Below are 14,436 nucleotides of genomic sequence, written 5' to 3'. Positions count from 1 at the left end.
CCCTCTGTTAACGTCTGCCCTGGTTAACATCTGCCCTCTGTTAACGTCTGCCCTGGTTAACATCTGCCCTGGTTAACATCTTCCCTCTGTTAACGTCTGCCCTGGTTAACATCTGCCCTCTGTTAACGTCTGCCCTGGTTAACATCTGCCCTGGTTAACATCTTCCCTCTGTTAACGTCTGCCCTGGTTAACATCTTCCCTCTGTTAACGTCTGCCCTGGTTAACATCTTCCCTCTGTTAACATCTGCCCTCTGTTAACGTCTGCCCTGGTTAACATCTGCCCTCTGTTAACGTCTGCCCTGGTTAACATCTGCCCTGGTTAACATCTTCCCTCTGTTAACATCTGCCCTGGTTAACATCTTCCCTCTGTTAACGTCTGCCCTGGTTAACATCTTCCCTCTGTTAACGTCTGCCCTGGTTAACATCTTCCCTCTGTTAACGTCTGCCCTGGTTAACATCTTCCCTCTGTTAACATCTTCCCTCTGTTAACGTCTGCCCTGGTTAACATCTGCCCTCTGTTAACGTCTGCCCTGGTTAACATCTTCCCTCTGTTAACGTCTGCCCTGGTTAACGTCTGCCCTGGTTAACATCTTCCCTCTGTTAACGTCTGCCCTGGTTAACATCTTCCCTCTGTTAACGTCTGCCCTGGTTAACGTCTGCCCTGGTTAACATCTGCCCTCTGTTAACGTCTGCCCTGGTTAACATCTTCCCTCTGTTAACGTCTGCCCTGGTTAACGTCTGCCCTGGTTAACATCTTCCCTCTGTTAACGTCTGCCCTGGTTAACATCTGCCCTGGTTAACATCTGCCCTCTGTTAACGTCTGCCCTGGTTAACGTCTGCCCTGGTTAACATCTTCCCTCTGTTAACGTCTGCCCTGGTTAACATCTTCCCTCTGTTAACGTCTGCCCTGGTTAACATCTGCCCTCTGTTAACGTCTGCCCTGGTTAACATCTGCCCTCTGTTAACGTCTGCCCTGGTTAACGTCTGCCCTGGTTAACGTCTTCCCTCTGTTAACGTCTGCCCTGGTTAACATCTGCCCTCTGTTAACGTCTGCCATGGTTAACGTCTGCCCTCTGTTAACGTCTGCCCTGGTTAACGTCTGCCCTGGTTAACGTCTGCCCTCTGTTAACGTCTGCCCTGGTTAACATCTGCCCTGGTTAACATCTGCCCTCTGTTAACGTCTGCCCTGGTTAACATCTTCCCTCTGTTAACGTCTGCCCTGGTTACCGTCTGCCCTGGTTAACATCTTCCCTCTGTTAACGTCTGCCCTGGTTAACATCTTCCCTCTGTTAACGTCTGCCCTGGTTAACGTCTGCCCTGGTTAACATCTGCCCTCTGTTAACGTCTGCCCTGGTTAACATCTGCCCTCTGTTAATGTCTGCCCTCTGTTAACGTCTGCCCTGGTTAACGTCTTCCCTCTGTTAACGTCTGCCCTGGTTAACGTCTGCCCTGGTTAACATCTGCCCTGGTTAACATCTTCCCTCTGTTAACGTCTGCCCTGGTTAACATCTTCCCTCTGTTAACGTCTGCCCTGGTTAACGTCTGCCCTGGTTAACGTCTGCCCTGGTTAACATCTTCCCTCTGTTAATGTCTGCCCTGGTTAACATCTTCCCTCTGTTAACGTCTGCCCTGGTTAACGTCTGCCCTGGTTAACGTCTGCCCTGGTTAACATCTTCCCTCTGTTAACGTCTGCCCTGGTTAACGTCTGCCCTGGTTAACGTCTGCCCTGGTTAACATCTTCCCTCTGTTAACGTCTGCCCTGGTTAACGTCTGCCCTGGTTAACATCTTCCCTCTGTTAACGTCTGCCCTGGTTAACATCTTCCCTCTGTTAACGTCTGCCCTGGTTAACGTCTGCCCTGGTTAACGTCTGCCCTGGTTAACGTCTGCCCTGGTTAACGTCTGCCCTGGTTAACGTCTGCCCTGGTTAACGTCTGCCCTGGTTAACGTCTGCCCTCTCTTAACGTCTGCCCTGGTTAACGTCTTCCCTCTGTTAACGTCTGCCCTGGTTAACGTCTGCCCTGGTTAACATCTGCCCTGGTTAACATCTTCCCTCTGCTAACGTCTGCCCTGGTTAACATCTTCCCTCTGTTAACGTCTGCCCTGGTTAACGTCTGCCCTGGTTAACATCTGCCCTGGTTAACATCTTCCCTCTGTTAACGTCTGCCCTGGTTAACATCTTCCCTCTGTTAACGTCTGCCCTGGTTAACATCTTCCCTCTGTTAACGTCTGCCCTGGTTAACGTCTGCCCTGGTTAACGTCTGCCCTCTGTTAACGTCTGCCCTGGTTAACGTCTGCCCTGGTTAACATCTTCCCTCTGTTAACGTCTGCCCTGGTTAACATCTTCCCTCTGTTAACGTCTGCCCTGGTTAACGTCTGCCCTGGTTAACGTCTGCCCTGGTTAACGTCTGCCCTGGTTTTTCTTTTTATTATTTGTTTATTTTATTTAACTTTTATTTAACTAGGCAAGTCAGTTAAGAAAAAATTCTTATTTACAATGACTCTTACACCGGCCAAATATGGACGACGCTGGGCCAATTGTGCACCACCCTATGGGACTTCCAATCACGGCCGGTTGTGATACAGCCTGGAATCGAACCAGGGTGTCTGTAGTGACACTTCTGGCACTGAGATGCATTGCCTTAGACCGCTGCGCCACTCAGTTAACATCTGCCTCGGTCAATAAATCTGATCTTGACTTTGCAAGGGCTCCCTCCTCCTCTTGTCTCCTTGTTTGCCCACTAGCTGTCTTGAGGCAGTCATGGCTGTTACTACCTCCTGATGAGTGTGTGCGTGTGTGCGTGTGTGCGTGTGTGCGTGTGTCTGTGTCTGTGTCTGTGTCTGTGTCTGTGTCTGTGTCTGTGTCTGTGTCTGTCTGTCTGTCTGTCTGTCTGTCTGTCTGTCTGTGAGTGAGGAGGAGGGGGGTGTAAATCAAGAATGCAGAGGCACATGATGTGGCCACATGTTCCAGTCACCCAGGAGGACCAGCTCTGCTCCAGTTGCAGCCTGTCCCAGATACCTTCCTCTCTCTCTCCATCTCACTTTCCTTCCTTTCTCTCCCTCCCTCTCTCTCACTTCCTTTCCCTCCCTCCCTCTCTCTCTCTTAACTTCCTTTCTCTCCCTCCCTCCCTCTCACTCTCCCTCTCTTTCTGTCACTCTCTGTCTCTCCCGCCCCCCCCCTCTCTCACTCTCTTTCTGTCACTCTCTGTCTCTCCCGCTCCCCCCCTCTCTCTCTCTTTCTGTCACTCTCTGTCTCTCCCGCCCCCGTCTCTCTCACTCTCTTTCTGTCACTCTGTCTCCCCCCCCCCTCTCTCTCTTTCTGTCACTCTCTGTCTCTCCCGCCCCCCCCCTCTCCTTTCCTGCCTCTCTCACCCTCTTTTTTTCACCCTCTCTCTCTTCCTCTGTTTCTCCCCCCTCTCTTTCTCATTCCCTATCTCTCTCTCTCTTCCTCTCTCCCTCCCTCCCACCCTCTCGTCCTCTCTCTCATTTCTCAGCCAGTGTCCAGGTAGTTGTGACAAAACCATCTGATTCAATCTGATTACTCTCCGGGGTCTCTAATGGCCCGTTAGTAGATAACATCTATTAATTGGCCCCTCAATGATTTATTTCTCAATAGCAAAGCAGCGTTTTTCAATACAGCAGCTGTGATGATAATCACTATGATGGCTTAGTTTAGCTCTGTGCAGTAGGGATTGATATGTGTGGGGTGTGGTGTGTAAGCTTGTGTGTGTGCGTGCATGTGTTTGTACAACAAGATCTCATAAACTCTGTGTGTGTGTGTGTGTGTTTTGTCCTCCATAGAAACGCAGAGCAAATGCAGTCGTGGATCACGCGCATCAACACGGTATCAGCCATGTTCTCAGCACCACCCTTCCCTGCAGCCATTGGTTCACAGAAGAAATTTGCCCGACCGCTGCTGCCAGGCTCCACCTCCAAACTGTCACAGGTACCCGCCTCCGTACCATGTCCTCATATCACCAATCACATTTACCATACCACATCACTACCATAATTGAAAACATCCCTGAAGGCATGAATGAATGCTATTATTTTAAATGTCCACAAGGATGATTAAAGGACAAAACTTGCAATGATCTCAGAAATAAAGTATAGGCCTACAGAGGTCAAACTAGTGATGATCATGTGCTGGGAGAGAATACATGGCCCTCTGGTGACCTGGGTGGTGAACTCTGACCCTAAGTATCTGTGCTTACAGGAGGAGCAGGTCCAGTCCCATGAGGCTCGGTTCCGGGCCATCTCCACTGAACTGGCTGAGCTGCGCTCGTATCCTCCAGACCGAAAGGTCAAAGGCCGTGAGCTGGAGGAGTACCGCCAGCGGGACGAGTACCTGGAGTTTGAGGTGAGCCCGAGGCGACAGTGTGTGAACTTTTCAAAGGCTACAGGAAAAGAAAATAAAGAAATTGGAATCAAGTCAAGCGTTAAGCAATTATGCAGCACTGCATTTCTGCCTCACTCACTTTCTCAGTCCTCTCTCTCACTCTCTCTCCCTTCCCCCCTCTTCCTCTCCCTCTCTCTCTCCCTCTCCCTCTGTCCCCCTCTGCCTCCCTCCCCTCCCTCTTCTGTAATGTAGAAAACGCGCTATGGTACCTACGCCATGCTACTGCGGGCCAAGATCCGCTGCGGCGAGGATGACTTGTCCGTATTCGAGGCCCAGATCCTGGAGGACAATGGCCTGCAGCGCGCCCACTCCAGCCCCACACTGCAGGACAGCAGCCAGGCCAGCCAGGCCTCCCAGGGCAGCAGCACCAAGGAGCCGGTGGGCTGCAGCGGTATAGGAAAAGGCTCCAAGCGCACAGAGGGCCAGAGATACAGCTACCGCCAGGCCGTCAAGAAGTGAGTCAGGGCGGGGTGCTGGGTGGTGATGACGTGGCAGGCTTGTCTCCCTGCGCAGGTTATTTGAGATCCAGGTGAGGGGGGGTTATAGGAGCTTGAAAAGGAGCGGGGGGAGAGTTTACTGTATACACCACGCCCCCCCCCTACCATGGAGCCCCCATCCAGCACCCCCGATCTCCTCAGCCAGTAGGGGAGGTGCAGAGGTGCAGGTCCTATGACTGGCGCGGTCACTGGCCAATGCCAGCGGTGTGTTGGGACATGAGGGAGGGAGGAGCATTGGAGAGGTCATGGGGCTTGGACAGGAATTATTTGAGAGAAGGCTTTCTGGATACACTAATAGACTGTACTATACCATATGGTAAGACAGAGGGTCCTCCTGTAAGCGGTAGCTCCGCCGTACAGGGACTCCCATCCAGCATCCTTTCCTTCTAATTCTTTGAGGTCACCTCTCTCACAAACCCCTCTACCAACCTTTTTTCTTGACGTTGTTTTTTCTGATTTGGGACCAAACATGTTTACATGTTTGACACCTTAAGTCTCCAATGACTGTTCTGTTGATTTCAACATGTGTTACAGTACTGTAATACTGCAGTAAGAGGAGCTAGACCCTAGACTCATTGCAGTTCCATTTTTTCCACAACATCAGGGTGTGTCCACATTCCATGAGGGAGCCTAAACACTAAGGTACTTGCAGTTCCTGAACTTTTCTTTGGGGCAAATATGGCAGCAACAAGGTGGCTCTAGTGGATCCGTAATGGCAGTGCACTATGCATCAGGATCAGCAATGGAGGTTCAGTTGCAACTCTTCCTCCTGGCCCGAATCAGGGCGAGGGCAGAGGAGAGACTGAGCTCTCATGACTTCAGACACTCCACTCTCTACACATTCTCACTCTTCTCCCCTCTCAGAGAGGGGGTAACTGTGGCTCCCATCTCTATCCTATCTCCCAAATGGGTTGTCAGTGTGGCGGATGTCATTTGAGACATGTCATTATAAACTGGGTGGTTCGAGCCCTGAATGCTGATTGGCCGACAGCTGTGGTATATCAGACCGTATACCACTGAGTATGACAAAACATTTATATTTACTGCTCTAATTACGTTGGTAACCTGTTTATAATAGCAATAAGGCAGCTCGGGGGATGCGTCGTGCCTAAGAACAGCCCTTAGCCGAGGTATATTGGCCATATACCACACCCCCTTGTGCCTTATTGCTTAGTTGTACTGCGTCACCCTCTCAGCAAGAGAGACCCATGGTTTCTTTCCTTTCCCTTAAAGGGGCACTCTGTGATTGATATATACCCATTGACTCTTGAATAATATAACGTACATTGGGGAGAACAAGTATTTGATACACTGCCGATTTTGCAGGTTTTCCTACTTACAAAGCATGTAGAGGTCTCTAATTTTTATCATAGGTACACTTCAACTGTGAGAGACGGAATCTAAAACAAAAATCCAGAAAATCACATTGTATGATTTTTAAGTAATTAATTTGCATTCATTTGCAATTTTATTGCATGACATAAGTATTTGATCACCTACCAACCAGTAAGAATTCCGGCTCTCACAGACCTGTTAGTTTTTCTTTAAGAAGCCCTCCTGTTCTCCACTCATTACCTGTATTAACTGCACCTGTTTGAACTCGTTACCTGTATAAAAGACACCTGTCCACACACTCAATCAAACAGACTCCAACCTCTCCACAATGGCCAAGATCAGTGGGCTGTGTAAGGACATCAGGGATAAAATTGTAGACCTGCACAAGGCTGGGATGGGCTACAGGACAATAGGCAAGCAGCTTGGTGAGAAGGCAACAACTGTTGGCGCAATTATTAGAAAATGGAAGAAGTTCAGGATGACGGTCAATCACCCTCGGTCTGGGGCTCCATGCAAGATCTCATCTCGTGGGGCATCAATGATCAGGAGGAAGGTGAGGGATCAGCCCAGAACTACACGGCAGGACCTGGTCAATGACCTGAAAAGAGCTGGGACCACAGTCTCAAAGAAAACCATTAGTAACACACTACGCTGTCATAGATAAAAATCCTGCAGCGCACGCCAGCTCCCCCTGCTCAAGCCAGCGCATGTCCAGGCCCGTCTGAAGTTTGCCAATGACCATCTGGATGATCCAGAGGAGGAATGGGAGAAGGTCATGTGGTCTGATGAGACAAAAGTAGAGTTTTTTTGGTCTAAACTCCACTCGTCGTGTTTGGAGGAAGAAGGATGAGTACAACCCTAAGAACACCATCCCAACCGTGAAGCATGGAGGTGGAAACATCATTCTTTGGGGATTATTTTCTGCAAAGGGGACAGGACGACTCCACCGTATTGAGGGGAGGATGGATGGGGCCATGTATCGTGAGATCTTGGCCAACAGCCTCTTTCCCTCAGTAAGAGCATTGAAGATGGGTCGTGGCTGGGTCTTCCAGCATGACAACGACCCGAAACATACAGACAGGGCAACTAAGGAGTGGTTCCGTAAGAAGCATCTCAAGGTCCTAGAGTGGCCTAGCCAGTCTCCAGACCTGAACCCAATAGAAAATCTTTGGAGGGAGCTGAAAGTCCGTATTGCCCAGCGACAGCCCTGAAACCTGAAGGATCTGGAGAAGGTCTGTATGGAGGAGTGGGCCAAAATCCCTGCTGCAGTGTGTGCAAACCTGGTCAAGAACTACAGGACACGTATGATCTCTGTAATTGCAAACAAAAGTTTCTGTACCAAATATTAAGTTCTGCTTTTCTTATGTATCAAATACGTATGTCATGCAATAAAATGCTAATTAATTACTTAAAATTTTTACAGCGTGATTTTCTGGATTTTTGTTTTAGATTCTGTCTCTCACAGTTGAAGTGTACCTATGATAAAAAATTACAGACCTCTACATGCTTTGTAAGTAGGAAAACCTGCAAAATCGGCAGTGTATCAAATACTTGTTCTCCCCACTGTATATATGCCTCATGAGCTTAGTTCAACTGTTGTACCCCATCAGAACCCCAAATATAAATTTGTTTTACTCCTTTGTTTGTAAACAGTGTAATTGTAAACAAAAACAGAATCTCCACAAAACATGGTTAAAACTACGTTTCTGATATCATTGATGGTTAGTCCTTGTATCTATAGCGCTGTCCATGGATGTGAGAGGGGTTACATTTCTCCAGCCCCATCCCTCAGCTGTTTACCAAATCAGTGGCAGGGTGGATGCTTTGTATTGTTGAATCGCAGAGTGCCCATTTAATAACAGTTGATACTACTCCTACCTAGCCAGTTGCTTTAGCTTTGTCTTGTGGTGGGCTTCTGTTCTTCTTTCTTACTTCTCTGGGCTGCACTTAGTTTTTTTCTCAGCATGTCTGCATTGAGCTCAGCTTTTTCTTTTATGCCTTTTTCTTCTTCCTGGAAAAAAAGAGAGCAGCAACTGTTTGGGTTGTGTTGTATTTTTATTCACGCTGTTGTATTGACATGTCCTCCCTGTTACTCCCTGACCTGTCCTCCCTGTTACTCCCTGACCTGTCCTCCCTGTTACTCCCTGACCTGTCCTCCCTGTTACTCCCTGACCTGTCCTCCATGTTACTCCCTGACCTGTCCTCCATGTTACTCCCTGACCTGTCCTCCATGTTACTCCCTGACCTGTCCTCCAGGTTACTCCCTGACCTGTCCTCCAGGTTACTCCCTGACCTGTCCTCCCTGTTACTCCCTGACCTGTCTTCCAGGTTACTCCCTGACCTGCCCTCCATGTTACTCCCTGATCTGTCCTCCATGTTACTCCCTAACCTGTCCTCTCTGTTACTCCCTGACATGTCCCCCCTGACCTGTCCTCCCTGTTACTCCCTGACCTGTCCCCCCTGTTACCCCCTGACATGTCCTCCCTGTTACTCCCTTAATCTATGTGTATATGTATAGGGCACTTGTTTATAAGACCTATTTAACACTCACCAGGCAGACCCTGAATGTTCTTGTTTTTTAATATATATTTAGTTTTTATATATATATTTATATATATATATCAGTATTTTACAATAGTCTGTCAGACATGCTCCTCTTCCTCTTGTGTACTGTTGTAAGCGTCATTGTACGATGAAATATCAAGAATATAAGAAGTATTTTATTCATATTCATAGTAAACTTATGGCAGACGTTTTATAATAACCTGCCAGCTACTATATTAAGCTTATATTGTATCATACATTATACAGTATATGTACTTTTACAATATATCCTGGTGAATATGCATAAAATAAACATACAGAGTTGATATTATACATTCCCTGTATTTAAATGTCCTGAAAGTGTTCTGTGATAATCATGTGTTTTTACGTAGTATTCTTCTGTATGTAAAGGGGCAACAAAGGCACTAGCACAATCTGAGTATTATCTAAAAGCCTATGTTTCTATCAAACAATGATGAGACTGAGAAAGGAGACCTAGCGAAGTGGGACAGTGCCACAATCAATTCCCATCATGATTTCAACTCTGGTCTGAATTATTTTGAAGAGAGTGAGAGAGTCATTCTTCTTTAAATTGTTTGCATGATTTACTTTGAAGGTAGTTGTACTGTTGCTGTTGTTGCTACACAAAAAAAACAGACATGGAATAATGTAACAGGTGAATGTGAAACGTGGAATGTGAGAGGATTGCCTTGCAGGGGAGCGGCAATGCATTTACTGGCGAAAGATGTATGGAAGCTTATCCATACCATATCCTCAATCAATGTAAATTAAAATAATCGACAGCCATTTCTTGACATACCTTCAGTTTCAAACATTCACTGGAGAATGTCATATAGTTGCGTAATATGTTTGAAGGATAGACATTTTCTACTCAGGCTTTCAAACGTCGCCTTGAACAGCTGTGTTGCCAGCATCCTACCAGCAGAGAGCGCTGTTTAGCAGGACATTCAGTTAACTTTCAGCCATAACATTGCTGCCCCCGCACTGCACAAGCTTTTTAGGGTGGCCCATTCGCAGTCTCTGGCTAGGGAGTACTGCGGAGCTATCTGTGATCGTTGACAGATAGTTCTGTGTGTGTGTGTGTGTGTGTGTGTGTGTGTGTGTGTGTGTGTGTGTGTGTGTGTGTGTGTGTGTGTGTGTGTGTGTGTGTGTGTCTGTGTGTGTGTGTGCGCGTGCGAATGCGTACATCTGAGGAGATGTGTTTTTGTTCTGTAGGTTCGTGAATGTCATTGAATGCAGTATGCTGCGACCTGGCTGTTCTGCTGTAGGTTCGTGAATGTCATTGAATGCAGTATGCTGCTACCTGGCTGACCTGCTGTTCTACTAAGGAGCCTATTTAAGGAATGTGGCTGAGGAGGATATTCTAGCCGGCAGATTCATGTAATGTTTTGAAGCAGGAATGGTTTATCCATCGCATGTAGTTACCTTGCTGGAAAAAAAATATCTGTACAATTTAAGTACAGACAATTGAATGTTAAGTCAAAGTTTCACTTGGTGTATTTTGCCTCGAGTCTTTTCCTATCTCACTTCAGCTATTTTTCCATTTGTCACCTTCCTTTTCCATGATCTCTTTCCACTCCAACCTCATACCGTCTCTATTTTTCCCCTTCACTCATCCTCCTCTCTCGCGTCACTTCCTTTCCCCCTTGTCAGTTTGCTCTGCCCTCTGTCTCAGTCATCATCTCACTGCTATCACTCTCCTACACCATCTTTTGGGAAGCTGCCTTCATCATCATCTGCTTGTGTATATTGTTACTATTACTGATGACATATACCTTGAATTGTATTGTAACTTGATGTTACTGCTGTGATATTACTGCTTGGTACTTGTATTTACTGATAGTGTTTGACACTTGTGGCATATGTGATCAGGTTAGTCTATCACAGAATGACATGTCACCTCGGGACATTGGAGGGTACAAGGTATGAGGGCCCTTTACATACAAATGGACGTTGTGTAGTTCAATCAACAGGTGAACCACACTGAAAATGTCATCTTCGACACACTATTTCTTCATATGTTGGGGTCTATGCAGTATGTGCCCTGTTCCCTGTGGCCCAGGCACTAACCATGAGGGAGAGAGGCACAGACAGTTTGATACGGTACGCTGTCTGTTGTACAGCAGTATGATAGTCAGGACTCCGCGTCAAGCTCAGCGAGCTCTCTATGCCCCACTCTGCCACCCCGCCCCCTCTGACGTTATCACAGAGCAGCTGCAGGGTCTCCATGGCACTGGTTTGCATGGAAACCGCTAGTTCCCTCCAAGTATGTCAAATGTGCCTATTTGATTGTGACATTTCCGGGAAATAAAATCTAAATGTTGGCTCCTTGATACTGAAATGAAAGCCTAGGTGTTACTGTATGTTTGACCCTTTCCCAGCCAGCACTTCTCAATGTGACATGTGTGTATATACTGTATATATACAGCATGAGATAATATTATAATGGTCTGCTTTCCTTTGTATTATGTTTAGAGTATTTAATGAAAGGTTAATATATAGAACAACATTTTTGTCCTGCAGTTCATTGTCATGATTTTATTTTAATTATAAAGCTGAATGAAGGAAAAGTTGTTGTATTTATGCTGTTTTCTGCTAATGTGTTGTAGACACCACACCAAGCCACCAATTCATTCAAAACTGTGATATAGTGTACTACAGTGGGGTTCTGACTGATTTCAGTTTTCTTAGACTGCTGCCAAGGAGAGACGTTTGAAATGTTTTTACTTGGATAGTTCTACTCATTTTAGCTGTACACGTGTCGACTGCCTGTTAAAACCTCACTTCTTTAAGGAAACATTGTTTGTATATGAGCTCTTCTGGGGAGGCATAGCGGGGAAAATAAAAGTGTTTCAAAAAGTGATTGTTTGTGCATTGTTGTATTTTGTCAAATATCATAGTAAAACTACATAAAATAAGATACCACCACAAATGGGGCCAGTACTGGAACTCCAGAGGACATAGAAATAAATACAAATGTTTCCCTCATTATGTTGAAATCACGACTTACACGATTTACATGGCCAAATGTGGACACCCCTTCAAATGAGTGAATTCAATTATTTTCAGCCACAAGTGTTGCTGACAGGTGTATAAAATCAAGCACCATGCCATGATATCTCCATAGACAAACATTGGCAGTAAAATGGCCCGTACTGAAGAGCTCAGGGACTTTCAATGTGGCACCGTCATAGGGTGGCACCATTCCAACAGGTCAGTTCGTCAAAATTTCTGCCCAGCTAGACCTGCCTTGGCCAACTGTAAATGCTGTTATTGTGAAGTGGAAACGTCTAAGCTCAACAACGGCTCAGCCGCGAAGTGGTAAGCCACACAGAACGGGACCGCCGAGTGCTGAAGTATGTAGTGCTTAAAAATCGTCTGACCTCGGTTGCATCCCTCACTACCGAGTTCCAAACTGCCTCTGGAAGCAACATCGGCACAAGAACTGTTCGTCGGGAGCTTCATGAAAAGGATTTCCATGGCTGAGCAGCCACACACAAGTGTAAGATCACCATGCGCAATGCAAAGCGTGGAGTGGTGTAAAGCTCACCGCCATTGGACTCTAGAGCAGTGGAAACACGTTCTCTGGAGTGATGAATCACGCTTCACCATCTGGCAGTCCGACAGACTAATCTGGGTTTGGGGGATGCCAGCGGAACGCTACCTGCCCCAATGCATAGTGCCAACTGTAAAGTTTGGTGAAGGAGGAATAATGGTCTGGGGCTGTTTTTCATGGTTCGGTCTAGGCCCCTTAGTTCCAGTGAAGGGAAATCTTAACGCTATAGCATACAAAAGTTGTTTTGTTAAGATCACAAGGTAAACTCAAGACAGGAGTGGACATAGTGATGATAGATGGACAGCAGTGTCCATAGTGAACCAAAGGCAGTAAGACTCTACAAAGATCTAAGACCTCCTATACCTACTGTATAGGCCAGGGTCTTCTTATCAAAGCTCTAGCAATAAAAGGCCAACAATGGCAAACTGAGGAATTCCAAACAAACTGCAGGTGTTACAGTAGAGTATGTGTCTAGTCAGTGAAATGATTTGTATGACCGGAGGAGCTGTCCTTCAGCACCACAACATTTTGCCCACCATTTGGGGCTGAAATAACCATTAGACTGTATTCTACATTAAATGTTTGAGTATTTAGAAACCTCAACATGTGATTCACTTCGCCTGTTTTGCTGTTAAAAATGTTCTGTACTACCTGTTAATTGTTATTTGTGACTGCGTTTTTTCTTCTATTGAGAGGCTGACCTCTCTGTTAAAACTATTTACGAGATTAAAATAAACTTTTATTGGTAGTTTGATAATCTTTCATTGGTAGTCTGAAACCACAGACCTCGATGTTAACGTTTCTTGCACTGAACATTGCACATTCAATCCATTTAAAATAGAAGTGCGACCCCACCTTTTGCATGCCTTTAAAATGTGATTGTAGTGGAGCCAAAACTGGAAGACATCTATAACTGACAGACATAATGACGTTTTTGCATGTGTTAATCACTGATCAAAAAACGGATGCGCTGATCCACCGTGGGCTCTGCCTCAGCCATAGTCAATCTATCATCAGTAAGTCCACTCCTATTTATAGTTTATCTCCTGATCTTGACAAAATAACTTTTGTTATTTTTTGATAAAGAAAACATTACCTTCTGATCTCGACAAAACGAGGGCATATTTTGTTATATATCCTCTCTGGACTGTCATAGGCCAGAGCGTTTGCACCTGTCTTTTCAAGAGGTGAATACGCATTGCGTATGGAACACGAAGAAAGTAAAACTGTGTGTCAGTCACGTACTTTCACCCTCATGGTGTTCAAGGTCTTTGGCATGACGTCATACTGAGCAACAGCTTTTGTCGGACACAACAGTTGTGGCTAGATGTATACAGCTACCGACGGAATGGATGCATAAATCGTCAAAAATTTTCGGGGAGAACGTTAACGAACCCTAAAACGAACTATTGTCCTAACCTTAACCTAATTTTCCTAACCTGCTGCATAAGTTCCCCTAACCTTCTACGAAAAGTTAATGTCCTTAGCTTTATACAATCTAGTCCTCACCAGGAGCTCAATTATAACCGTATAATACATTTAATAAATATCTGCGTGTGCCATTTCTGAAAAGACTGCACAAGCAGGCTACAGGCCTGCAGGCCTATACACTACAGGCTACAGGCCTATACACTTCAATGCAAAATATCAACTGTCTATTCATCTGTTAAATTCTACTGTAAGTTATAAACCTCTCTCCCTTTTTGATGCAAAAACTTGAAATTACAATATCTAATAGGCACAATGAGACATGTGCATGGTAATTCGCTGTATGGCTACTTCGGGAATATGAACTCATCATGGCCAAGGTGAGGAATTTATTCTACAATGGTTATGATACTGTATATGTACAATTTTAATAAATTAAATATTGTCTACTGAAGAAATGTAACATTACATTATTCAGATGCAGTAGCCTAAAAATCTCAATGGAAAAGGTGAACCGTCTGTTCTACTGTTAAACTGCGCATCAGTTCGGGTCAAATAGAGCATATACTTGAAATGGCCTATCTATTTGCTACTGTGAAGTGGTTCCAGTTAAATAAGAGATGGAGCGAATGGTAGACTATCCTAACTATTTCGCGAA

The 14,436-nt window shown here is 45.8% G+C and overlaps 1 protein-coding gene across 3 annotated transcripts in view; it reads left to right on the top strand.

The window, feature by feature from the left end:
• Positions 1–11,657, top strand: part of LOC109866009 (PH and SEC7 domain-containing protein 1) — a 66,078-nt gene extending 54,421 nt beyond the window's left edge. For all 3 annotated transcript variants that reach the window (XM_031799307.1, XM_020454540.2, XM_031799308.1), the window contains 4 exons: positions 3,800–3,944; positions 4,215–4,358; positions 4,590–4,852; positions 10,010–11,657. In XM_031799307.1, the coding sequence (XP_031655167.1) occupies positions 3,800–3,944; positions 4,215–4,358; positions 4,590–4,852; positions 10,010–10,070 (613 nt within the window). In that variant the 3' untranslated portion in view covers positions 10,071–11,657. The remainder of the gene's footprint in view (positions 1–3,799; positions 3,945–4,214; positions 4,359–4,589; positions 4,853–10,009) is intronic.
• The last annotated feature ends 2,779 nt before the right edge of the window (positions 11,658–14,436 follow it).

This window comes from Oncorhynchus kisutch, linkage group LG20 (assembly GCF_002021735.2).
Source record: "Oncorhynchus kisutch isolate 150728-3 linkage group LG20, Okis_V2, whole genome shotgun sequence".
Taxonomy (NCBI): domain Eukaryota; kingdom Metazoa; phylum Chordata; class Actinopteri; order Salmoniformes; family Salmonidae; genus Oncorhynchus; species Oncorhynchus kisutch.
Note: the sequence above shows the minus strand (reverse complement) of the source record. Positions and strands in the feature narration are given on the sequence as shown.